At 51.6% G+C, this 27,095-nt stretch overlaps 1 protein-coding gene across 2 annotated transcripts in view; it reads right to left on the reverse strand.

Annotated features, from left to right (window-relative positions):
• Positions 1–27,095, reverse strand: part of MYO15A (myosin XVA) — a 3,541,761-nt gene that overhangs the window by 1,459,295 nt on the left and 2,055,371 nt on the right. For both annotated transcript variants that reach the window (XM_069645706.1, XM_069645705.1), the window contains exons 43-44: positions 13,042–13,117; positions 11,580–11,695 (exon numbers count right to left, since the gene is read on the reverse strand). In XM_069645706.1, coding sequence (XP_069501807.1) covers positions 11,580–11,695; positions 13,042–13,117 — 192 coding nt within the window. The remainder of the gene's footprint in view (positions 1–11,579; positions 11,696–13,041; positions 13,118–27,095) is intronic.

A 27,095-nucleotide genomic window follows, 5' to 3' on the forward strand; every position in this document is an offset into this window, starting at 1 on the left:
ATGTCTCCCACCACCCCCACACCCCAGCAGTGCAGGGTCACCCTCCACCAGGCCCCCACTCATGTCTACCACCACCCCCACCCCCCAGCCACCAGGGTCACCCTCCACCAGGCCCCCACTCATGTCTCCCACCACCCCCACCCCCCAGCAGTGCAGGCTCAACCTCCACCAGGCCCCCACTCATGTCCCCCTGCACCCCCACCCCCCTGCCACCATGTGCAGCCCCCACCAGGTCCTCACAATCCCCAATCATGTGCGTAATGGTCATCCTCCACAGCCAAAAAGACCTACCAAGTAACCCATTCACCCACATGGAAATGGAAATCACATGTTACACCCCCAATGTACATGAAGCAAATGAACCCATGTCCGTCACACACATATTTTCAAATAGAATGGGAAAACACACAACATGACATGCATGAAACCAATGAGATGAAACCACACAGTGAACAATGGAAAAAAAAATGTATTGAAAAAAATACAAATGCCAAAGAAAGAAAACTAACTACAATGTAAATGTGAAAAAAGAAGCTGCATGTCCGCATAAAAACACAAAACTAGAAAATCAAATCCAAAAAATTATGTCCAAAGTGAAATGTAAAAACTCTCCATGCAACAAAGAACTATGTACAAAAATAACAAGGGTCCATCATCACAACTGAACTAAGGAAACCTCCTAAAAAACCTACCTAAATATCAACTATATACAAAAAGTGGAGCAGTGTCCGTCGACTCCAAATAATAATAAGAACGAAAGGAAACCTAAAACTAAAGAACTATATACAAAGGCGGCGGGCAAGTCCAGCGGCTCACTCTGTGGTGTTCCGGGCCAGGGCATCATCGAACTCCTGTTCGATGTCCCGGAGGCGGTCCAGTTCCATGGCCCCGAGGGTCCGCAGGGACGACGCCGTGTCCTCCTCCAACCCCCTGCGGATTGCCTCGAGGCACTCGGCCCGCCTCAGGGCCCTCCGCATGGAGTTCTCCGCCCTGACCATTGTGAGCCGCGCCTCTTCCGCCCGCCGCCGCTCCGCACCTATGGCGTGGCCCAACCGCTGCCACACGGAAGACACTCTCTGTCCTGGGTCCTCCTGCCCTCCGGCCGATGCCTGCCCCTCCGATGTCGAAGGCCCCGAGCCTTCATGGCTCCCACCATCTTGCTGCTGCTGCTGCTCTGCCTCTGCCCGTGCACTGCCTCCTGCTGCCTGCACATCCTCCGTCGGCTGGGGTGCACCTGTTGATGTGGCCACCCCTGCTGGACGTCCGACTCCCGACTGTGGCAGGGATGCCTCCTCCACCAGCCTGGCCGCACTGTCAGAGGCAGCTCCACAGGGCACCCAGGTGACTGATGGGTGGGAAGATGGCACAGAGGACGACTGGCGCGTAGGGGGTCCAGTTGAGGAGGGGGTCGGAGCAAGCCCCATCAGACAGCGGAATCCGGCCTGGGTGACCTGTCCCAGCAGGCTGACGTGGTCAACGAGCCATTCGAGATGACGTGCAGTCTCTCCATGAAAAGACTGCAGGTCACCTCGCATGGCCCGTTGACGCAACGCCACGCCAGCCAGGACAGGCTCAACCCGGTCCTGGATGGCCACGTCCGCAGGCAGAGGAAGGCCAGTTGACGTCAGCTCATCCCCTGCCTGAAAACGGGTCTGGACGTAGGCATCCCTGCTGGTGCAAGATGATGCAGGGACAGGATCGGGGACAGGATTGCACACAGGCACCTCCGCGGCCGCCTGTGCTGCCTCCTGTCCCTGGTCCTGGACTGCACCACTAGCACCAGTGGGATCCCCACCTCCAGACCCTGTCTCTGGTGCTTGCGCGGCCCCCTCCTCCACCAAACCCCCCACCAACCTGGATGACTCTGTGCCATCTTCCCCTGTTGGGCCCTGTGGGGTCCCAGCTGCCCCTTCTGCTGCCGAGGAGTCCAACTGCAACCTCCGCCTCTTGGACCTCCCCCCGGCAGCTGCGGCCTGGGACGCGGCACCGGACTCCTCACTCCCCGACGAGATGACAACACGGGAGGGGAGCCGGGCCTTGCGGATCGGGGTCGGACCCCCGCCGCTGTGCTCCACAGCACCTTCTCCGCCCTCTTCATCAGTTGACGCTGCAGACAGGGAGAAACAAAACACAGGCATCAGGGCACTGTACAATGGACACATACACGCATGACAGTTGCACATGAGTGGCATTGTCAAACCTCAGACATGTCATCACAATCCCCAACACACATGTCATTGCAACTGGCACACATGAGCCATACCACAGCCATATCGCAACTGCCACCACCATCCCTACACATACAACAGCATCAGCAGCCAAAGGGGAGCCATACATCACATGCAACACAGGAAGTGCACCACACATGTACACACACCACCACACTTGCATGCATGTCTACACCTCTGCCAAGTGTCGCACTGTTCAGACGGGCATCCATGTCACATCTGCCAATCAGGCTTCCACATACCGCTGTCACATGCATCCATGTAGCATCACTGTTGCACCTTTGACAAATACACACACATGCACATGTACACAGTGCTCATACATGCAGCCGAAAACAACATACATGCCTGACATCACGGACATGTCTACTTACATACACATTCATCCAAACATGTGTGCACGCACAACTGCATTTGCCATGCAAGCCCACACACACAAGCACCATCCATGTCTCACACATTACAGCCCTCGCATGTGTCAGCCCCACGGCCCTGTACACCCCCACCCATACTCCACCCCATACAAACAGATGTGCAACCGGCACAATGGGGAATGATCACCACACGCCCTGCTCACAACCAGGATGCATGTACACTCACCGCTCGACTCCAGACGGCTCTGCTTCTCTAGGACCTGGACGTGGAGCGCTGGGGATATGCGTTCCAGGACCCCCATCTGTTCTTCCGACAAGTGGCCCCGGCGCCCCTTGGCATCCGCTGCCTTCAAGAGGCGCCGGGCCTTGTTCAGGGTCCTGGACCTGAAGTCCTCCCAGCGCTTCCTGACATGTTGTAAGTCCCGGACTGCCACCCCCTCCGCGTTGATGGCAGTCACGATGTCTGTCCAGATCCGAGTCCGTCCTTCCTTGTCGGCGCGGGAACTTCCAAAGAGGGCATCATACTGCCCCAGGACTTGCTCCACCAGGACACCAACTTCGGTGGCACTGAAGCTGGTGCCCCTCTGCCTCTCTGGCCGGGGGTTGTCAGTGGTCACAGATGGTGTTAGCCCCGACATGACAACCCCAGAGGCAGGAGTGGGTGGGCAACTGGGTCCTGGGGCTGGGCTGTGGAGCGATGGAATTCCAGTCGGGAGTCTTCTGTTCCAGCAGGGGTGGTCACAGCAACAGCACCCCTGGCTGATGTGCAGGCAGCAAATGGCAGTGCACGTGGGCAGCAGGCAGTCAGGCAGCAGCAGATAGCAGGTGGGAGCGTGCTCGGGGCTCTGGGGGGCAGTAATTCGGCCTTCTGGGCAGGAGCGTGGTCTCCCGTGTGCTCACGCGTGGCCAGCTTGGTACGGAGTGAATTGGCACGTGAAAATCCTGCACGTCAGCGTGAAAACCGAGGAAAGGCCCTTAGCGCGTAAGCGCGTCAGCACGCATACGCGATTCCATTGGACCAAAGGCCCTCAGCGCGTAAGCGCGTCTGTGACGTGACCCGCACGGGTGTTTCCCACACAGCACGTGATGACAGAGCACACGTGGAAAGACTGCACGTCAGAGTCTCATTGCGTGTGATTGGTGGAAATGGCCGTACACCGGGATACAGGTGCGCTGACGTACTTGCGTGTGTAAGTGTCCGCGCACACCTCATATACACGTACATAGGCCAATCGCGTGTACACGCACTTTTGTCCAATTACACGCGATGAGACTCTGACGTGCAGTCTTTCCACGTGTGCTCTGTCATCACGTGCTGTGTGGGAAACACCCGTGCGGGTCACGTCACAGACGCGCTTACGCGCTGAGGGCCTTTGGTCCAATGGAATCGCGTATGCGTGCTGACGCGCTTACGCGCTAAGGGCCTTTCCTCGGTTTTCACGCTGACGTGCAGGATTTTCACGTGCCAATTCACTCCGTACCAAGCTGGCCACGCGTGAGCACACGGGAGACCACGCTCCTGCCCAGAAGGCCGAATTACTGCCCCCCAGAGCCCCGAGCACGCTCCCACCTGCTATCTGCTGCTGCCTGACTGCCTGCTGCCCACGTGCACTGCCATTTGCTGCCTGCACATCAGCCAGGGGTGCTGTTGCTGTGACCACCCCTGCTGGAACAGAAGACTCCCGACTGGAATTCCATCGCTCCACAGCCCAGCCCCAGGACCCAGTTGCCCACCCACTCCTGCCTCTGGGGTTGTCATGTCGGGGCTAACACCATCTGTGACCACTGACAACCCCCGGCCAGAGAGGCAGAGGGGCACCAGCTTCAGTGCCACCGAAGTTGGTGTCCTGGTGGAGCAAGTCCTGGGGCAGTATGATGCCCTCTTTGGAAGTTCCCGCGCCGACAAGGAAGGACGGACTCGGATCTGGACAGACATCGTGACTGCCATCAACGCGGAGGGGGTGGCAGTCCGGGACTTACAACATGTCAGGAAGCGCTGGGAGGACTTCAGGTCCAGGACCCTGAACAAGGCCCGGCGCCTCTTGAAGGCAGCGGATGCCAAGGGGCGCCGGGGCCACTTGTCGGAAGAACAGATGGGGGTCCTGGAACGCATATCCCCAGCGCTCCACGTCCAGGTCCTAGAGAAGCAGAGCCGTCTGGAGTCGAGCGGTGAGTGTACATGCATCCTGGTTGTGAGCAGGGCGTGTGGTGATCATTCCCCATTGTGCCGGTTGCACATCTGTTTGTATGGGGTGGAGTATGGGTGGGGGTGTACAGGGCCGTGGGGCTGACACATGCGAGGGCTGTAATGTGTGAGACATGGATGGTGCTTGTGTGTGTGGGCTTGCATGGCAAATGCAGTTGTGCGTGCACACATGTTTGGATGAATGTGTATGTAAGTAGACATGTCCGTGATGTCAGGCATGTATGTTGTTTTCGGCTGCATGTATGAGCACTGTGTACATGTGCATGTGTGTGTATTTGTCAAAGGTGCAACAGTGATGCTACATGGATGCATGTGACAGCGGTATGTGGAAGCCTGATTGGCAGATGTGACATGGATGCCCGTCTGAACAGTGCGACACTTGGCAGAGGTGTAGACATGCATGCAAGTGTGGTGGTGTGTGTACATGTGTGGTGCACTTCCTGTGTTGCATGTGATGTATGGCTCCCCTTTGGCTGCTGATGCTGTTGTATGTGTAGGGATGGTGGTGGCAGTTGCGATATGGCTGTGGTATGGCTCATGTGTGCCAGTTGCAATGACATGTGTGTTGGGGATTGTGATGACATGTCTGAGGTTTGACAATGCCACTCATGTGCAACTGTCATGCGTGTATGTGTCCATTGTACAGTGCCCTGATGCCTGTGTTTTGTTTCTCCCTGTCTGCAGCGTCAACTGATGAAGAGGGCGGAGAAGGTGCTGTGGAGCACAGCGGCGGGGATCCGACCGCCAGCCGGAGACGCAAGGCCCGGCTCCCCTCCCGTGTTGTCATCTCGTCGGGGAGTGAGGAGTCCGGTGCCGCGTCCCAGGCCGCAGCTGCCGGGGGGAGGTCCAAGAGGCGGAGGTTGCAGTTGGACTCCTCGGCAGCAGAAGGGGCAGCTGGGACCCCACAGGGCCCAACAGGGGAAGATGGCACAGAGTCATCCAGGTTGGTGGGGGGTTTGGTGGAGGAGGGGGCCGCGCAAGCACCAGAGACAGGGTCTGGAGGTGGGGATCCCACTGGTGCTAGTGGTGCAGTCCAGGACCAGGGACAGGAGGCAGCACAGGCGGCCGCGGAGGTGCCTGTGTGCAATCCTGTCCCCGATCCTGTCCCTGCATCATCTTGCACCAGCAGGGATGCCTACGTCCAGACCCGTTTTCAGGCAGGGGATGAGCTGACGTCAACTGGCCTTCCTCTGCCTGCGGACGTGGCTATCCAGGTCCGGGTTGAGCCTGTCCTGGCTGGCGTGGCGTTGCGTCAACGGGCCATGCGAGGTGACCTGCAGTCTTTTCATGGAGAGACTGCACGTCATCTCGAATGGCTCGTTGACCACGTCAGCCTGCTGGGACAGGTCACCCAGACCGGATTCCTCCGTCTGATGGGGCTTGTTCCGACCCCCTCCTCAACTGGACCCCCTACGCGCCAGTCGTCCTCTGTGCCATCTTCCCACCCATCAGTCACCTGGGTGCCCTGTGGAGCTGCCTCTGACAGTGCGGCCAGGCTGGTGGAGGAGGCATCCCTGCCACAGTCGGGAGTCGGACGTCCAGCAGGGGTGGCCACATCAACAACTGCACCCCAGCCGGCGGAGGATGTGCAGGCAGCAGGAGGCAGTGCACGGGCAGAGGCAGAGCAGCAGCAGCAGCAAGATGGTGGGAGCCATGAAGGCTCGGGGCCTTCGACATCGGAGGGGCAGGCATCGGCCGGAGGGCAGGAGGACCCAGGACAGAGAGTGTCTTCCGTGTGGCAGCGGTTGGGCCACGCCATAGGTGCGGAGCGGCGGCGGGCGGAAGTGGCGCGGCTCACAATGGTCAGGGCGGAGAACTCCATGCGGAGGGCCCTGAGGCGGGCCGAGTGCCTCGAGGCAATCCGCAGGGGGTTGGAGGAGGACACGGCGTCGTCCCTGCGGACCCTCGGGGCCATGGAACTGGACCGCCTCCGGGACATCGAACAGGAGTTCGATGATGCCCTGGCCCGGAACACCACAGAGTGAGCCGCTGGACTTGCCCGCCGCCTTTGTATATAGTTCTTTAGTTTTAGGTTTCCTTTCGTTCTTATTATTATTTGGAGTCGACGGACACTGCTCCACTTTTTGTATATAGTTGATATTTAGGTAGGTTTTTTAGGAGGTTTCCTTAGTTCAGTTGTGATGATGGACCCTTGTTATTTTTGTACATAGTTCTTTGTTGCATGGAGAGTTTTTACATTTCACTTTGGACATAATTTTTTGGATTTGATTTTCTAGTTTTGTGTTTTTATGCGGACATGCAGCTTCTTTTTTCACATTTACATTGTAGTTAGTTTTCTTTCTTTGGCATTTGTATTTTTTTCAATACATTTTTTTTCCATTGTTCACTGTGTGGTTTCATCTCATTGGTTTCATGCATGTCATGTTGTGTGTTTTCCCATTCTATTTGAAAATATGTGTGTGACGGACATGGGTTCATTTGCTTCATGTACATTGGGGGTGTAACATGTGATTTCCATTTCCATGTGGGTGAATGGGTTACTTGGTAGGTCTTTTTGGCTGTGGAGGATGACCATTACGCACATGATTGGGGATTGTGAGGACCTGGTGGGGGCTGCACATGGTGGCAGGGGGGTGGGGGTGCAGGGGGACATGAGTGGGGGCCTGGTGGAGGTTAAGCCTGCACTGCTGGGGGGTGGGGGTGGTGGGAGACATGAGTGGGGGCCTGGTGGAGGGTGCCCCTGCACTGCTGGGGGGTGGGGGTGGTGGGAGACATGAGTGGGGGCCTGGTGGAGGGTGCCCCTGCACTGCTGGGGGGTGGGGGTGGTGGGAGACATGAGTGGGGGCCTGGTGGAGGCTGCCCCTGCACTGCTGGGGGGTGGGGGTGGTGGGAGACATGAGTGGGGCCCTGGTGGAGGGTGACCCTGGTGGCTGGGGGGTGGGGGTGGTGGGAGACATGAGTTGGACATGGGTGGGGGCCTGCTGGCAGGTGCCCCACAGTGCTGGGGGGTGGGGGTGGTGGCAGACATGAGTTGGACATGGGTGGGGGACTGCTGGCAGGTGCCCCACAGTGCTGGGGGGTGGGGGTGGTGGGAGACATGAGTTGGACATGGGTGGGGGCCTGCTGGCAGGTGCCCCACAGTGCTGGGGGGTGGGGGTGGTGGGAGACATGAGTGGGGCCCTGGTGGAGGGTGACCCTGGTGGCTGGGGGGTGGGGGTGGTGGGAGACATGAGTTGGACATGGGTGGGGGCCTGCTGGCAGGTGCCCCACAGTGCTGCGGGGTGGGGGTGGTGGGAGACATGAGTGGGGCCCTGGTGGAGGGTGACCCTGCACTGCTGGGGGGTGGGGGTGGTGGGAGACATGAGTGGGGGCCTGGTGGAGGGTGCCCCTGCACTGCTGGGGGGTGGGGGTGGTGGGAGACATGAGTGGGGGCCTGGTGGAGGGTGCCCCTGGTGGCTGGGGGGTGGGGGTGGTGGGAGACATGAGTGGGGGCCTGGTGGAGGGTGCCCCTGCACTGCTGGGGGGTGGGGGTGGTGGGAGACATGAGTGGGGCCCTGGTGGAGGGTGCCCCTGGTGGCGGGGGGTGGGGGTGATAGGGGACATGAGTGGGGCCCTGGTGGAGGGTGACCCTGGTGGCTGGGGGGTGGGGGTGGTGGGAGACATGAGTGGGGCCCTGGTGGAGGGTGACCCTGGTGGCTGGGGGGTGGGGGTGGTGGGAGACATGAGTTGGACATGGGTGTGGGCCTACTGGCAGGTGCCCCACAGTGCTGGGGGGTGGGGGTGGTGGGGGACATGAGTTGGACATGGGTGGGGGACTGCTGGCAGGTGCCCCACAGTGCTGGGGGGTGGGGGTGGTGGGAGACATGAGTTGGACATGGGTGGGGGCCTGCTGGCAGGTGCCCCACAGTGCTGGGGGGTGGGGGTGGTGGGAGACATGAGTGGGGCCCTGGTGGAGGGTGACCCTGGTGGCTGGGGGGTGGGGGTGGTGGGAGACATGAGTTGGACATGAGTGGGGGCCTGGTGGAGGGTGCCCCTGGTGGCGGGGGGGTGGGGGTGATAGGGGACATGAGTGGGGGCCTGGTGGAGGCTGCCCCTGCACTGCTGGGGGGTGGGGGTGGTGGGAGACATGAGTGGGGGCCTGGTGGAGGCTGCCCCTGCACTGCTGGGGGGTGGGGGTGGTGGGAGACATGAGTGGGGGTCTGGTGGAGGCTGCCCCTGCACTGCTGGGGGGTGGGGGTGGTGGGAGACATGAGTGGGGGCCTGGTGGAGGGTGACCCTGGTGGCAGGGGGGTGGGGGTGATAGGGGACATGAGTGGGGGCCTGGTGGAGGCTGCCCCTGCACTGCTGGGGGGTGGGGGTGGTGGGAGACATGAGTGGGGGCCTGGTGGAGGGTGACCCTGGTGGCTGGGGGGTGGGGGTGGTGGGAGACATGAGTGGGGGCCTGGTGGAGGGTGCCCCTGCACTGCTGGGGGGTGGGGGTGCAGGGGGACATGAGCAGGTGTGCAGGGTAGTCCCCTGTTTTGTGGGCTGCCTGCAGGGGCTGTGGAGGGTGTACAGGGAACACCTGTGAGGACCCACCCAGCCTAATTGCGTGTGATAATTCCCGCACACCCCTGTAATACACGTACCAAGCCAAATCGCGTGTGATAATTCCCACGCACCCCTGTAATACACGTACCTGGCCAAATCGCATGTGAAACTTCCCGCGTACCCCTGTAATACACGTACCCTGGCCAATCGCGTGTTGGACTTCCCGCGTACCCCTGTAATACACGTACCCTGGCCAATCGCGTGTTAAACTTCCCGCGTACCCCTGTAATACACGTACCCTGGCTAATCGCGTGTATAACTTCACGCGTACCCCTGTAATACACGTACCCTGGCCAATCGCGTGTTAAACTTCCCGCGTACCCCTGTAATACATGTACCCTGGCCAATCGCGTGTTAAACTTCCCGCGTACCCCTGTAATACACGTACCCTGGCTAATCGCGTGTTAAACTTCCCGCGTACCCCTGTAATACACTTACCCTGGCTAATCGCGTGTTAAACTTCCCGCGTACCCCTGTAATACACATACCCTGGCCAATCGCGTGTTAAACTTCCCGCGTACCCCTGTAATACACGTACCCTGGCTAATCGCGTGTATGACTTCACGTGTACCCCTGTAATACACTTACACTGGCTAATCGCGTGTTGAACTTCCCGCGTACCCCTGTGATACACGTACCCTGGCCAATCGCGTGTTAAACTTCCCGCGTACCCCTGTAATACACGTACCCTGGCCAATCGCGTGTTAAACTTCCCGCGTACCCCTGTAATACACGTACCCTGGCTAATCGCGTGTATGACTTCACGTGTACCCCTGTAATACACTTACACTGGCTAATCGCGTGTTAAACTTCCCGCGTACCCCTGTGATACACGTACCCTGGCCAATCGCGTGTTAAACTTCCCGCGTACCCCTGTAATACACGTACCCTGGCCAATCGCGTGTTAAACTTCCCGCGTACCCCTGTAATACACGTACCCTGGCTAATCGCGTGTATGACTTCACGTGTACCCCTGTAATACACTTACACTGGCTAATCGCGTGTTGAACTTCCCGCGTACCCCTGTGATACACGTACCCTGGCCAATCGCGTGTTAAACTTCCCGCGTACCCCTGTAATACACGTACCCTGGCCAATCGCGTGTTAAACTTCCCGCGTACCCCTGTAATACACGTACCCTGGCTAATCGCGTGTATGACTTCACGTGTACCCCTGTAATACACTTACACTGGCTAATCGCGTGTTAAACTTCCCGCGTACCCCTGTGATACACGTACCCTGGCCAATCGCGTGTTAAACTTCCCGCGTACCCCTGTAATACACGTACCCTGGCCAATCGCGTGTTAAACTTCCCGCGTACCCCTGTAATACACGTACCCTGGCTAATCGCGTGTATGACTTCACGTGTACCCCTGTAATACACTTACCCTGGCTAATCGCGTGTTAAACTTCCCGCGTACCCCTGTAATACACGTACCCTGGCCAATCGCGTGTTAAACTTCCCGCGTACCCCTGTAACACACATACCCTGGCCAATCGCGTGTTAAACTTCCCGCGTACCCCTGTAATACACGTACCCTGGCTAATCGCGTGTATGACTTCACGTGTACCCCTGTAATACACTTACCCTGGCTAATCGCGTGTATGACTTCACGTGTACCCCTGATATGCACGTTACCCGCTTTGCGTTCCTTGTTTGGCTGCCCTGTAAACTGGTCCAGGGTTAGCGCAGCCCTTTGCGATGATTTAGCGATTTTGCTGGCTTTTCCTTGCGCGAGGGCGTTCTTGGGGGCGTTACTGGCGCTGCTGCAGGGTCGCTGCGATACTCTGTGCCACGGCTGGTTTGGGAGCATGAAATCCATGAATACGCTGTGCGCGGAAATCGGTTTTAGCGCACGTGCCTGGCGCAGTCAATCGCACGCGGACACTCTGCGCCAGCCGCTTGCGACACTTTTCTGCGAAATTCTATGAATTACCCTGTATATCTTGTCACAAATATATTGCAACATTTCTACTAGATCCTTTTTGTCAAGGCTATAATGATCAGAACGTTCAGTAACACAAGACAGTATGAGAATAAGCATTCCATGGGATAATACTCACATATTTCTGGCTAACATTATGACTTCCATTTTAAGCCACCTAACACAAAGCAGGCCGCCATGCTTAAGTTATTAGCTTACTGGGCCTTCACTCGGTCCACTAACAAACTGTCGGTAGGGATGTGATAGTAACTCATGAAATTAATTAAGTACTTACTGCAGCTGGGAAGAGCCTTGAGAAGTAGACTTCCCAGTTTTCCCTGGCTGCGCTGACAATCTTCTTCTTGATGGTTTCATCAGCAGCAGAGTTTGTTGAGAAAAGCTTGTTTTCCGCTATGAGAAGAAAATATGAAAACATGTAATCTAATAGCTATCTTTCACAAACATAGCAAGAGTTATTCCTTTAAGAAAGAAAGGCTAGGAAATAAAAAAAAAAGTGGCAAATGTGAGAGTCCCACTTGAAATGCTGTGTTACCCTTGGTGTTGGTGTGCTCATTGAGTTCTGCAGCAAATATGAATGTTTGTATGTAATCTGTGTACGAGTTTGTTGTGACATCCAAATGTCGGAGGCCTAAGCGAATTTGTGTTCAGAAAACAACTGCAGGGCGGATAATGACAAAGAATGTGATATCTGACTGTGTTGATTGGTTATATTTCACAAATGATGGATTGCACAAAAGAAAACAAAGCAGTTTATCACAGGTATGGAGCACTGAAAAGGCAGACATGTGAAATGATGTAACAAGGCTTCCGGATGTGATACAAGAGGGATAAAAGAGGAGGCGGAATTACATTTTAGGATGCTTGGTTTTTCCTCAAAGGACCCTACATTTCTCTCGTTCTCTGGAATCTTTCAGTCTTCCGCTTCCATTTGATTTACATTTTTACTCTTGTTTTCATAAGGCATTCTTTCTGTGCTGTTAAAAATGTAGATGTCTATAATGTGCGTTTGCTTATTTCATGCATGCACCTCACTCTAATGTGTTCCTGAGTTTGATCTTTAATATATAAATAGCACCAAAAATGAATATTAAAATAAACTGTGATTACTCATGCCAACAGAACACGATTATTTCACATCAGAAAGTCATCAGATCGTAGCTTTGGACCAATTTTTCCCAAAGTAGTTGCTCACTTTGAGCCTGGTGTAAGGAGAGATTTCCCAAGCAAAGCAGGTTTGCTAGGAAAATCCTCTCTTCCAGCCATTACATGCTTGAAGGCACATGCATGTGGCCATCTCAGCACCCCGAGGCAAATATGTATGGAGAATTTAAGTCTCTTGACTTAGAGCATCATTTACACAGTATGTGGCCAGTTTTGCTACACCAGCGAAAACGAAGGGCTATCCAGCAAAATAAATGGTGAAGGGGCAGGCAGAAGGAATACAGTAATGGCAGCCTTTACATTTGTCTGCCACGTGCATGGCCTTTGCTGTGCACACTAAGGAGGTTTCTACAGATTTATTTCATGCAAGAAGTGAAAGACACAGTAATCTGCTATTTACCATAAGTATTTGGTGACTACCTGATTGTTTACGCAGAGTATCAAACAAATCAAAATCACTGGTGTGAGACAAACTGACCGAATAAAGTATCGGTCAGGCTCATCCACATGGTCAGTCTACAGACATTGTAATGAGCCCGACAGAAAGGAAAAACTCAAGCTAAATCAAAATGTACCCAACAAGGACTTCATTTGTGACCTCTCTTCCTTGTTTATCCTGATGCAAGCTTCAGAAAGGGTGTCATTGAGCACCTAGAAAGCAAGAAACATGTTATGCACACTGTACTGATATAATTTCATAACAGGACAATACCACAGTGAGAAAATTACTGAGCATACCAATTCATTTAACAGAGCCCACAAAACAGCTGGCATGTCCTTGTGACATCTAACCGGCACAGACTTTGAAGTTGAACTAGTAATCTAGAAGAACAATATTACTTACCCATGGTGATATTCTTTCTGATGGATGTTCCTCCCCTGGATTCCTCATCTTAAATATATTCTTCTGCTTTGCAGCACTCTCTGAAAGCTTTTCACAGCAGGGGCACCGTGTGGCCTGGTGTGAGGGATTTGCGCGCCGTCCGCATCGGGGCCGGATGTGATGTCAACATCAATGCAAATAGAGTGATTACGCCCTGTGGCCACAGCTATCATTTTCCCCCTTGCACAACCGTGTTAGGGATTAGACAAAAAAGAGTGAATGATTACGCGTTAAAGGAGAGAGTTATTGTCAAATCAGAGGAGGATTCGCCTTAACAGTGGGGTAGGCTGGGAGGCCGATGAGGAATCAATGGGAGGAACATCCATCAGAAAGAACATTACCAGGGGTAAGTAATTCGTTCTTCTAATGGATCATGTCCTCCCAATGATTCCTCATCTTAGATAGACACATTAGCAGTAAGATATCACTGAAGAGGGAAGAAGCACACTCCACAGCAATCATGTCATCACCTGTTGGAGGACAGCTTTGCCAAAAAGAGAATAATTTGCAGATACAGTGTCCAGGCAAGCCACGTTGTGGCCTGAAAGATATCCTTTACAGGTACTCCCCTCTTAAGAGCTAAAGTAGTGGTGTGTGCCCTGAAGCCTTCAGGAATCTGCTTACCTACTCTAGTGTAACATTCAGAAAAACCAAAACACTACCCATCTAGAAATGGTTTGCTTTTTTTTTTCCCTTGCCCATCTTCGGGCCGATATAACCAATAAACAGGTGACAGGTGATTGTCGAGTCTGAATTGGTTTGTCCTTGCTATGTAAAAACTCTTTTGTGGTCAAGTCTAAGCAGCCTCTCTTAAACCTTAGATGGATAAGGACGTGGATAAAAGGCTGGCAAACACATATTTTGCGATTAATGAAACTCAGACATGGCCTTTGGAAGGAACGAAGGGCGCATTCTAAGAGTCATCTTGTGAAAGGTGGCTTACTAGACAAGGCCGGCAATTCGCTCACTGTTCCAGCTGAGGAAATAACGACCAAGAAGGCTGTTTTCCATGACAGGAGTTGTAGAGGATACAAATGCAATGCCGGCACCACAAAGGGGATATCAACATGTTATTTTCCCATTGTGAGTCTGAATGTAAACATAAATCTTTAAGAAAAATTAATAAATGAGTGAATATATTTACTTAATGATTGAAATTTTGTATACAGAATTTATTATTTATAAAACACAAAATGTGTAAAGCATGAAAAAGTTGTTAAACAGCAAAAACAAATGTTGTACATTACAAATAGACAAATTACAAAAAACAAGGTACAGGAATTGTTTACTCTTTGCAGGTCTGCCTATGTAACTGAAAACATGATAGTCATTTAAGGTTTTAGTGTTCTGAAAAATGTTTTTGAATCCGGTCTGTAAACAACCAAATATGTTTCGGCAAGCCACCTGCTTGGCTTAATGTCAATAGCCTTCCTCAGGGCGAATTTACCACCAATTATTTAGTGGGTAAAAAACAAAGAGCAAAAACCGGTAGTAGCCCTCGTTGGTGTGAAGAGCATAACGCAGAGGGTAAAGGAATCCAGCCAGTGTTTAGCTTCTTGATCTGGTGATTAGAGGTAATTCAATGTATCCATTAGTTCGATGTACCCATTGGACCCGGTGCATCCAAATCCAGCCCTATTGAGTAGAGTGTGGATGCGTTGTTAAGCAATTGCCTTAGTTTCCACAGTAGACACAAAGACTTAGGGACTCATTACACGGATGGCGGAGAACCATGGCGCTATTAACGGCATGGTTCATGCCGGTAAAATACCGGCACCGCCTTGGTGGAAAGGGGAATTACCGCCCCATTCCAAGGTCGGCCGGGAGGTAATTCCCCCTTCCACCATTGCCCTTCCCCATTCCCATTTTTGCCCCATAGGGCATAATGGGAATGGGGAAGGCGCTAATTACGGTACCGCAAATTGCGGTACCGTAATTAGCTCCCTGGGACCCTTTGCGGGTTGGTTTTTAACGCCTGCAAAAAATACCGGTACCGGTAAACCCTTACCGCCATCCGTGTAATGAGGCCTTAAGTAGTTTAGGTTCCGGCAGAGACAGTTTTGATCTCACTCTCAAATGTGATGGATTAACTCTCCAAGTTACCTGCACCAAGGAAACAGGCTTCACTGTACACTCTCGCATCACTTAGAAGAGATCTCTTCCGAGGGACGCAGAGTGCACAGTGAAGCCTGTTTCCTTGTGGCAGGTAACTTGGAGAGTTAATCCATCAAATTTGAAGAGTGAGATCAAAAATGTCTCTGGAAAATACTCTGGATAATAAGGTCATTGCTTAACAACGCATCCACGCTCTACACAATAGGGCTGGATTTGGATGCACTGGCTTGCCTTTCCACTGAGAGGAAGCTTGGGCAGGTTGCCTTACCGCCGCTCTTACGGACTTTGCTGTAGCCTTGGAAGCCTGACATTTCTCATGGCTGTCGTCTGATTTTGGTCCAAATGAGTGTAACCCATCAAAAGGCATGTCAAGCAATTTTAACTGTAAATCTTATGCAAAGTCTGATTTTCTTAGCCAAGAGAACCATCTCATGATGGAATTTGCCGCCATTGACCTTTCAACACAATCAGCTGTGTCAAGCCCTAACTGTAAGGCTTGACGCATGTATTCCTTAGCATCTTAAATAATATTAAATAACCCGTTCCTCATTTCCCCTTCAGGGATGTGTTCTGTCGCTTCAGCTATCACACACCATAGGGTGTGTGTATATTTAGCCAGTGCACAAGAGGCATTTACTGCCTTAAGTGCCATGATACCAGAGGCAAATACATTTTGGGCCAGAGCATCATACCTCTTGTCATCTCTGTCTGGGGCAGAGATGGGTAGGTGCTTGATTTATTGACAATAGTAACTGCCTGGACTACCAGACTGTCATGCAATGGCTGTCCGGCTAAGAACTCAGGGTATGGGGGAGCTGGTCTGTGCTTCCTGGTAAAATCCTTATGGACTGCTGGACCCAAGCAGGGTGTCTTCCACAGCTCTAAAAGAGGATTTGTTATGGCATTGTGGAATGGTAGGATAGGTTCCACATTTGTGCCTTTGTCCAGGATGTCCATGAGGTCACATTCCAAGGTATCAGCCACTTTGTCCTTCATTTCCCTGTGTGCCACACTAAGGTGCGCTTCAGGATCTCCTTGTGGGAAATCTGTCTCAGGGAGTTATATATGACACTTGTGTACAGGCGCGTTATAAATGACATATCATATCATGGAAGCTAGATCAGCCAATCTGCTCTCCTCAGCCTGAAACTCCTCAGGTTGTCGAGAGAGACTCATGGATTCCAACCCAAAGGGAACTGTGTCATTATCCTCATTGAAAATTCCGTGAAAAGAACACTTAAAATCCCTAGCCGACTTAGGTGCAAACCGTGAAGTCGAGGGCCCTTCTGTTGCCAAACGATCTTTCAATAGTAATGCCGATGGCGCCGGTGAGACTTTGAAGAACACAGCGGCTGATGAAGACATCAGTGGCGCTGATGGCTCTCGAATGCAGGTCGAGACCTTTACTGCTCCCAGGCCTTTGAGTGCACAAGGAGGTTGGTGATTTGAGTCCCTGCCCGCTTTTTTGGGCCTTGTGCTTGACGGTCTTCTTCCTGATAAAAAGAGAGATTGCACGGGCATTCCTATTTTTCTGCCAAAGTGGTTTTCGAAGGGAAAACATACCTGTTCTGGTGCAGAGTCTGAGGAGGAGGCACCTTCTCTTCTTTTTGGACAAAGAAGAGGGCGAATGAGGGGCGTCGTTCCTTGAGTGAGAATGTTTACAATGTTTTTTTGATCGTTTTCTCTCCCTCCAGTGATTCATCAGCTGTGGTGCTTTTGGCATCATCGGGGCTTTGCTTGGGTGGAGTCAAACTCTGCAACTTTGACGTTGAACGGCCTAATCATAATTTATGGCTCTCTCTTTTTCGCATCATGGTTTGACATGAGCCGCATGTTGCCACAGTGTGGTCAGTACCGAGGCAACACTTTTTAAAACCTGAAGGTTTAGGAGTCGACATAGTCGTGTTTTATGAAGAAATTGACTTTTTGCGAGTGCGTCAGAATAAACCTGTAGAAAAAAAGAACTGAGGTCACGGGGCGCTGAACATGCTATTAGTACTGACGTTGATGTCACATCCTGTCCCAATGCCAACGACTTGAGGATCGACGCCAGGCTGCGTAGTGCCCCCTGCTGGGAATGTTTTCCAAGAGTGCTGCAAAGCAGTATAATATATCTAAGATGAAGAAACCATGGAGGAAACAATCCTTTAGAACTGAGGCTTTTGAATCATAAAACCATAAATCCACTCTAGTTGTTTTAGTGAGTGAGGGGTAAGAGTTCTGTTGTGTACGATGTAATGGGCAGGTGAATTACCAATAAGAAATGTGTGATGTGCCAATCGTTAGCACGTTTTGGACATTGAATGTTTTTAGTCATTTGGGAGGGGACAACCACATAGCTATAGCTACCAACCCAGGAACAAAACCCTATGCTGCCAAAAAAGTAAATACATTAAATTGGGTTCTTATTTTGCGCTTCATGCTGGATCCAGCTTCTAAGCACAGGGCTGGGATTCAAACCTGTGCTTCTCGGCATTGTCTTGCTCCCAGGACAAGCACTTTGTCCCTGCGCTAGCTTCAAAGGAAAAGTATTCTTCTGCGAAGTTGAACGTCATGGATTTGTCTACAAACAGGAATACATTCATGTGAACAGTATAGTAACTATTTTAGCAGATGATTTCACTTTGGAGGTCACAATGTATTAATGTGTAGCAAAATTGTTTAATTTGTTGAGTTTAAATGGTATGCACGTGTGAATAACTTGATAAAAACATCTTGTGTAACTAAGCAGGGAAGAAGTATGCCCATGTAAACCATGAGAGTCACATAAATGTCTTCACATAGGACTAAACTTAAAGGTGAAGAGTAGTCGCTATTCCAACAGACTACTTTTAAATGTTTGTCCATAATATGTTTTGACAAAGTCCCTTGCTTGACTCTGAGACTTCTAAAGCGGGGAAGAAAGGGGCTGGATACCTCCCCAAACTAGGAGTTGTTAAGCCTAGAGGAAGTATCGAGAGATCTCCAGGTCACCCCCACTTAATCCCCATCACTTGGAAGGAGACAGTCACTGGACACCCTCCAGCAGTTTACAAAACCATGTCCCTTTAAGAACTCAGGATTTAGATCTAATAGAAAAGCAGGCAATACATAATTACACTGTTGCTTAAATAAATTGTGACTTGGGGCAGTTAGAATTGCACGCAGCATATAGTGTGCTGAAACCAGCTGACTCTGCACCACAGCCACCAGAGACCACGCAAGCCTTGTCACAACTTCCAGGGAACTTCGCTTGGAGAACAATGTGGGCCAAATCGAGAATACAGAGTCTCAGTGGTATCAGGTAATAAAATCGTGGCAAAAATATTGCCGGTAAAAAAAATCACAGCAAAAATGCTGTGGTATGACCTGGCAAAGGTGTACCCCATTATACCATTTATGGGGAGCGGGGGTTGCGGGGGTGTCCCCCGCTCCCCTTAAATGGTATAATTGTTCCGGGGTTGCAGGGGTGTCCCGCGCATCTTTTACATGATTGTGGCGGCAAAACCACAGCATTTTTGTCGCAATATTTTGCATTCACTGCCATTTTTGCTGCGATTTTAAGACATGGAACCGTCTCAGTGTGATATGCAGAGGAAAGTCGTGTTCCACTGCATACCATACTTTGCTTTGCCAGCTCTGTTCGCAGAGCAAAAAGAGGATACAGCACAGTTAGTATGAAGCCGATTACCCTAAACATTCCCGTAACCTGTATGACAGTACGGAAGAAAACGCCACACAAAAGGTCTGTAATTCCCAGATAAATCATAACAAATGCTAAAGTTAAACCTAAAGTGGCGGACCAGCCATTCAAAAGCATTGTCTGCATATCAGGCCTTTAATGACCCGCTAGGTGTGCGGATTAAACCCCCAAATCCCATAGCCCCAGCAATCTGGACAAAGGTGCAAAACCTTGCATCAAGATTAGCACAGGGGAGGAGACACATGGCTATGTAAACCCACACTGTCAGTTAGGCCAGGGGGGTGTTCATAGGAATTTGTGGCAGGTGTGTGGGGGGAGTTTTCAAAAGTTTGGCGGACAGAGGGTGAGGAATAGGTGGTAGGAGTGAGACAGAAAGAAGAGGTTGGTTAACATTAAGAGAAGGTGACAGGAGTGAGACTATAGGAGGAGGTTGAGGCATATTAGGAGGACATGTCAGGAGGGTGCCAAAAGGAGGCGGTTTGTATGCATTAGGAGGAGGTGGTAGGAGTGAGGCAATAGGAGGAGGTTGATTAAATGAAGAATGTTTTAAGAGTGATCGAACAGGAGGACAGTAGCGAAGAGCAAGAGGATGAGGTAGGAGAGAATCAATAGGGGACGGAAGGAGAGTCAGGTCTAGCACAGACCTAGCGAGAGGATGAGAAGGGTAGGAATTAATGGTGAGGCGCTCCTAAATTCTCTAGAGACTCAGGGCAAGATCCACTCCTCTGGCAGTACCCGATCTGTTAGAGATCTTCCACCACCAGAAACAGCTGGTAGAGGAACCCCAACAACAGGAAACAACTGCAAAGGAATGACAAGGGATGAGCAGAAGAGGAGTGAATGGAACACTGAAATCTTATCAACCTGAAGAGCAGAAGAGTGGGGAAGACCCAGAAACCCAATCATCACGAAGAGCAGAAGAAAATTGTTGGAGACTCTAAAACCCCATCAACGTAAAGAACGAAATGAGAAACTCAGAACTGAAGTGACTAAACTAAGGTACAGAGAAGTGAGTATTGACTTTGTCAGAAAATCTCTACTTAAAACTGTGCGTAGAAGAAAAATAAATCCATCTATTTCATTCTATGTTCTGTCTCCCATTTAGTAATCATTCAAAAAAGTGTTTGTTGCATGTTATACATATAAATGTTTTAATGTTTGCTAACACCAAGTGTAATAGACTTATTGGAACCATTGTGCCAGCGGATGGTACTGATTAGGCTTAAAGCACTGTAATCATTCACGTTTCCATCTAAATTTGAAAAATCATATGTAGCATTAGCATCTGTAGTCAAACAGAGCTACCAGAATTCACATTGTGACAAAAGTCCCCAAACTTACCAAGGTAGCGGTTGATGGACCCAGGGGTGATATTGAGAAGATCCTCTAGTCACACCCCCACTTAGTCCGGTTCTCAGGGCAGGGAACAGTCACATTACCACCGTAGACTCCTGCCTCTTTAAGGGACTCGAGAAATGATGACCAGAGAGAGGGCCAGAAAGAGGGAGGACTAGCCAGCATCAAGACCCATGTCAGAACTAGAAGGCATCCTCAAGGGAGGACCCACCAGCCAATCCCTACACCAGCTATCTGAAGAAACACACCTGAGTTCCCTTATCTCACAGATAGGCTGGAAGACAGGGTCAGGGTGTGTCAAGATGGCAGAGGACCACCCAGGCGAATGACGAGTCATTCTCAATCCAACATCATGGCTGTTAACCATACTCAGACGTGGATCCTGACAGCTAATCTCCTTCCCAGCTAACACACCTAGTTTTCCTTTCCTTTCACCAAAGAGTGTCTGGAAGGTAGAGCCAAAGCCCTATGCAAGCCCACAGACTCAGTCTGGCTGTGTAGATGTTTGGAGTAAGAGCAGTAGGCTGGAGACTGGTGACTGAAGTTCTTAGAAGACGGTTGGAGGAGAGAGCAAACGATTGAGCAAAACCCACGAGACTGGAGGAGAAAACCAAGAGAGCAGACCAAGGAGTCAAGAGCACTGGAAAAGGAGGCAAGGAGCAGGAAAGTGGGGGTCAAAGAGGGCAAAATGATTGAAAACGAAGTTGATATCTAGAGGGGTCAAGAGGATGGTCACGGAAGTGAAGAAGGTGGGACAGATGTAGAGATCATTGAGTGGGAAATTAGAGAAAAAGAATTTGGTGCTGAAACGGTTGAAGAAGGTGCCCAGAATAGTGAAGACACTAAAAGAGAATTAGAACTCTGTGAGGGTATCCAGTCATTGCATCGAATACAAAGCATTGAATGCCAAAAGCATTTTTTAAAGCATCGGGAAAAAAGCATCAAATGCATTTTTTTAAAAGGTAAAGGTTTTATTTTAATTATAATGGGTTTTAAGGGATACAAAATGGGGATTGGTGGGGGAACCCCCCATTAGTGCAACCCCCCATTTAAAAAAAAATGGATTTGCTGCTTTTTTTTCGTTGCTTTTTTTTAGATGCTAATGCATTCGATTCTTTGGCATTCGATGCAATCACTATAAACCCTCTGTGAGAGTCAATGCAGGTGGGAGGATGATGCTAAGAGGAGCAAAGAAGAGGCCCACAGAGGTAAGAGTGTAAAAGAGATTATTAAGGCTGCAAATAGAGCAGCAAGTAAGGATTCCCAGGAGAGCAAAGAAAGTGCACAACGGGGAGAAGAAAGTGGAAGATACAAAGATATATTTATGTGGTAACAGAATAAGAATAAATGTGGTGCGCAGAGGAGCAACGAAAGTGCTCAGAGAGATGAAGAAGTTGAAAGAGACACAGGGTAATTACATCTGAAATTAGACATTTAAAAGTTGGTGCTTAGAAGAGTGAGGAAGACACCCAAAGGACAGAAGAAGGAGGGAGATAGAACAGGGACTTAGAGAGTAATTACAGTGGTTCCCAGAAGGGTGATGAAGGTGGGAGAGAGAACAGAGAGAAGGGCAAAGAAGGCGAGGGAAATAGGCAGGATCTGAAGAGTATTGAGAATAGCACACACTGGAGTGAAGAAGGTGGAAGAGAATGTATAGACTTTAAAATTGAAGACTGGGAGAGGAACACTGCCCAAAAGGGTGAAGAAGGTATTGAAGAGTTTAGGTAACGGAAAGAACAGTGTACAGATCAGAGATGGTTAAAAAAGGAGAGACTGCTGGAAGAAAACAATTGAGAATTGGTAGAAAGATTAGGTGAGGAGATTGACACCTTGAATCGAGAAATACAAATAGGAGAAACTGAGCTGGTAGATGATGAAGGTGGGGGATAAGCAGGACCACAGAAAGAAAGAGGGCTTAGAGAGTAACCTGCAAAGCTTAGTGGCTGAGATCATAGCAAGAATAGCTCTAGGCAGTAGTTGGCTACCCTCTCAACCTGCTAAGCTGCCCTGTTCCACAAGAAGGACTAGGGGATGTGCCAAGCATAAAACCCAGGCCACTTATTCTTTTGCTACGGAAGCCTGATGCCTTCACTGAGAGAAACCACCTCAAGGAGCAGACAGTGGGGATCCTGAAGATAGACAACCTACAGCAAACATGGTCAAAGAATATAAGGACCACCAGGGGGCGCAGAAGCTCAGCTGCCTGAGCCGACGTCTTCCCGAATTCAGGCTGAATCAAGCTGCTAAAGTTGGTTTTTATTACAATTTACTATCATCGCCATCAACACTCCGGTGCTCTCACCTCTAAGCACCTCTGGATAAAACCTCGCCGGATTTTGGACCCTCAGCGCTGCCTGACGGCTGCCTCTTCACCATGGGCCTCCCTGCTCCCACTGGGCCTCTGGTTGCTCCACGGCTCCTCCGCGGGTCTGCTGATTGCTCCCCCCCTCCTGGGACCTGCCTGCACCTGCAGTGGTCGCGCCCCTGACTCTGCTGCTGCCTCTTTCTGCCTTTTCCCGGGATCCGCAGTGGGCCTCACCTGGTTTCTGCGGGGCTCCCCCGCTCCTCTGTGCTGTCTGACGGCCGCCTCACCACCGCAGGCCTTCCTGCTCCCATCTCTAGGCAGGTGCACTGGGCCTCAGTTGGTTGCTCCGCGGCTCCTCCGCGGGTCTGCTGATTGTTCCCATCCTCCTGGGACCTGCCTGCCTCTGCAGTGGTCGCTTCTCTGGACTCCCCTGCTGCTTCTTTCTGCCTTCTCCTGGAATCCGCCTTGCATTAATAGAGGTAACTTCTCCAGGCTACGTTGCTGCCTCTCTCCTGCCTCCTCATCCGGATCCTGCCTTGTGAGTTTCGGGAGCCCCTCTGCTGTGCCCGCCCCTCTCTACTGCGGATTTAACACTCACGGCCCTGGTCCTGACTGGACCTACGTCTCCCTTGCCCACCGCCGAACTTTAATCCCGGCACTTTGGTTAAGCCTCTCACTCCTCCCGGCGAGGCCTCAGCTCCATCGACCTCACTCCATCAGGGAACTGCATCGCCAAACTTTAATCCCGGCACTTTGGTTGAGCCTCTCACTCCTCCCGGCTGATCAGGCCTCAGCTCCATCGGCTTCACTCCATCAGGGGAACTGCACCATCAGGGGAGCCGCTGCTGACTTCTTTTCTACTGCTCCGACCCTCAGTCCTCCATTGCCTGCAGCCGGCTCCCTCCTGGACTCCCGAACCTCCCCCCACACCACCAAGTGTCCTGCTGTGACTCTGGCCTCAATCCCATCGGCTGCCATCCCTCCTCCGGCTGAGTTACCTCCTATGCATCGGCCCTTCAGTACTCCTCGGCCTGCAAGCGGCTCCGCCATGGACTCCCTCACCCCCCACCCCCACACACCTTCAGGGGCGCTGCAACTTCCCTGGCCTCAGTTCCATCGGCCTGCAAGTGGCTCTTTCCTGGAATCACGGCTCTTCAGTTGTGTCTCTTGCACCTCCTTTACACCATCAGTGGCACTGCAGCTGGCCTGACCCCGGACCTTGGCTCTTCCGCGGGGACTAACGGGCATCCTCCAGATCATCGGGGGTGCCTCGGCTGCTCTGGCTTTGAATCCTGCGTCTGGAGTTTAAGGGGACCTTCCTTTGAGAGACGTCTTCTTGGCTCCATTTGACTTGTCCCTACTGGGAGTACTGCTAGTCTGCGTTCTGCTGTTTCGGCTGCGCTGGCTTTGAATCCTGTGTCTGGAGTTTAAGGGGAACTTCCTTTGAGAGCCGTCTTCTTGGCTCCATTTGACTTGTCCCTACTGGGAGTACTGCTAGTCTGCATTCTGCTGTTTGGTACCCTCAGCTGCTCACCCCATTCCTCTGCCCTGCTCGACCGCCCACCTCCACTGACCTGCAGTGACTTCTTCAACTGCTACTGCCCATGCCCCTTCGGCCACTGAGGTGACATCTGGATCTCACTGCACCTTTACTTATCACCCCTTGCTTCTCACCTCGCAGCACCAGTACTGCTAGTCAGCATCCTACTATTTGGTAGCCTCAGATGCTCACCCCATTCTCTCTGTCCTGCTCGGTCACCCACTTCCATTGGCCTGCTGTGACTTCTTCGCCTGCTACTGCCCAAACCCCTTCGGCCCCTGAGGCGACATCCGGACCTTACTGAACCATTACTACCTCTTATTACCTCCCAGCACCATTACTGCTACTCGGTGTCCTACTGTTTGGTAGCCTCAACTGCCCACCATGTTCTCTCTGCCCTGTTCGGCCGCCCACCTCCACTGGCCTGCTGTGACTTCTTCGCCTCCCACTGGCTATGCCCCTTCAGCCGCTGAGGTGACATCTTAGCCTCACTGCACCATCACAGGCTCTTATTACCTCACAGCACCGTAACTGCTAGTCGGCGTCCTGCTGTCTGGTAGCCTCAGCTGCTCACCCTATTCTCTCTGCCCTGCTCGGCCCCCCAACCACCATATCCCTGCTGTGACTTCTTCAGCTACTACTGCCCATGCCCCTTCGGCCACTGAGGCGACACCTGGAACCCATTTTACCCATCGTAGTCCCCGCCTTGCAGCTACCCTCTACCACCTAGGCCTGTCCTGCATTTCCCCTACGGTCTTCTCCCCTCTCCACTCTTACCCTTCGCAATCTCTCCCCTCCTCGTCATGCGCATCGCCAGGTTTCTACCTCTTTTCCACTTTTCTCCTCACCATCTCCTTCCCTTCCTCTCCTACTCGTCTTATCCCTCTTCCTTATGTCCATCCCCTTACTCAACCCTCTCCCCGCTCACCTCCTTCCGTTTCTTCCCTTCCTTGTCATCTTAACCTCATCTTCCCTCCAACCCAAACTTCCAACCTAATTAATATTGCTCTTTGGAATGCCAGATCCCTCTGTAATAAGACTGCAGCCATCTTAGCCATGTTCTTTCGTCTCAATCTTCATTTCCTCTGTCTAACTGAAACTTGGATCCCACCTCACAACTCAACTGTCCCTGCCTCCCTTACCACCCCTTCCTCATCCTTTTCTCATGTCTCTCATCCCACTGGTTGTGATGGTGGGGTGGGCATCCTCTTCCATACTAAATACCTTTCATCTAACTCTTCTCTGTCCCTTCCTACTTTCTCTTCTTTTGAATACTTGTACAAATCCTTTACTTATCCTCACCCCATTTCATTCCTAATTATCTATAGACCTCCTGGTCCCCTCTCCTCCTTTTATGACGACCTTGACCACCTCCTCTCTCTTATCTCCCCCTCCCCTTCTCCCCTAACTGTACTTGGTGACTTCAACCTTCACCTTCCTGCTTCTCCTCAACCCACACCTCTTCTCTCGATCCTCGACTCCTACCTTCTCTCTCCGCTTCCCTCTTCTCCGACTCACTCTTCTGGCTCCACTCTTGATCTCATCTTTATTTCCACCTACTCTTGCTCTCCTGTCTCCTCCTTACCCAGCTATCTATCTGATCATGCTCTGCTCTTTTTCTCCCTTACCCCCAGCACTCCACCTTCCTCTACTTTACCCTCCTCCACATCTTTTACTCGACGCGACCTCCAGAACTTTAGCCCTTCACTCTTCCTTGATACCTGCTCTTCTTCTCTTCCTCCCCTCCCTTCCGGCTGACCTTGCCTTATCCTCTCTATCCTCCTCTATCTCATCTAGTCTCGATCAACTCTACCCCCTCTCCTCTTTCCGCCCTTCTCGTAAACCTTCCCAACCATGGCTCTCTCCTCACCTCTTGTCTATGCGTCGTCTCCTTCGTCGCCTTGAGCGATGCTGCCTCAAATCCCCCACTGTTCCTAACCAAACCTCCTACTTTTCTTATCACTCCATATATGACTCCTGCTTTAATTCCGCCAAACGCGCATATCTTTCTAACCTCCTTCACTCCCAAGCCTCTCATCCTCTTCGTATCTTTCAAACCCTCTCTTGTCTCCTCTCCCCTCCTGCTCCTGACTCCTCCTCTACTTCTCCTCATTCTCCTTCCGACTTTGCAAACTTCTTCTCTGAAAAAATTCTTTCTCTTCGCCAAAAAATAGTTAGTTCTCCTTCTTATTCCCCTCCCTCGCCCTCCTCACACTCCCCCTCAGCTCACATGTCTACATTTTCTCCTATCCCTCCCTCTGATGTTTCTCTCTTCTTAACTAAATCCCATCCTACTACCGCCCCTTCTGACCCCATCCCAAGCCTTTGTATTCCCAAGATTTACCCACCTCCTTCTTCAACACTTGCTTCTCCACGGCCACCTTCCCTTCTGCCTTCAAGCACGCCACTATCATCCCTATATTTAAAAAAACCTTCTGCTAATCCTCTTCTCGCCTCTAACTTTCGCCCAATTTCACTTCTACCTTTTCTCTCCAAACTACTTGAACGCTTAGCCTATTCTCAGCTCTCAACTTTTGTCACTTCCCACTCTCTCCTTCCCCCCTCTCAATCTGCCCCAAACACTCCACCGAGTCCGCTCTTACCTATGTCCTTAACTTCTCTTTACCGCTCATTATTCTAAACATTCCTCAATCCTCATCCTCCTTGACCTTTCTGCTGCTTTCGACACTGTAGATCACCCCTTGCTTCTCAACACTCTTTCCTCCCTTGGATTCAAAGGCTCTGTCC

The sequence above is a fragment of the Ambystoma mexicanum genome, chromosome 2p, assembly GCF_040938575.1.
Source record: "Ambystoma mexicanum isolate Mex_15411 chromosome 2p, UKY_AmexF1_1, whole genome shotgun sequence".
NCBI lineage: Eukaryota > Metazoa > Chordata > Amphibia > Caudata > Ambystomatidae > Ambystoma > Ambystoma mexicanum.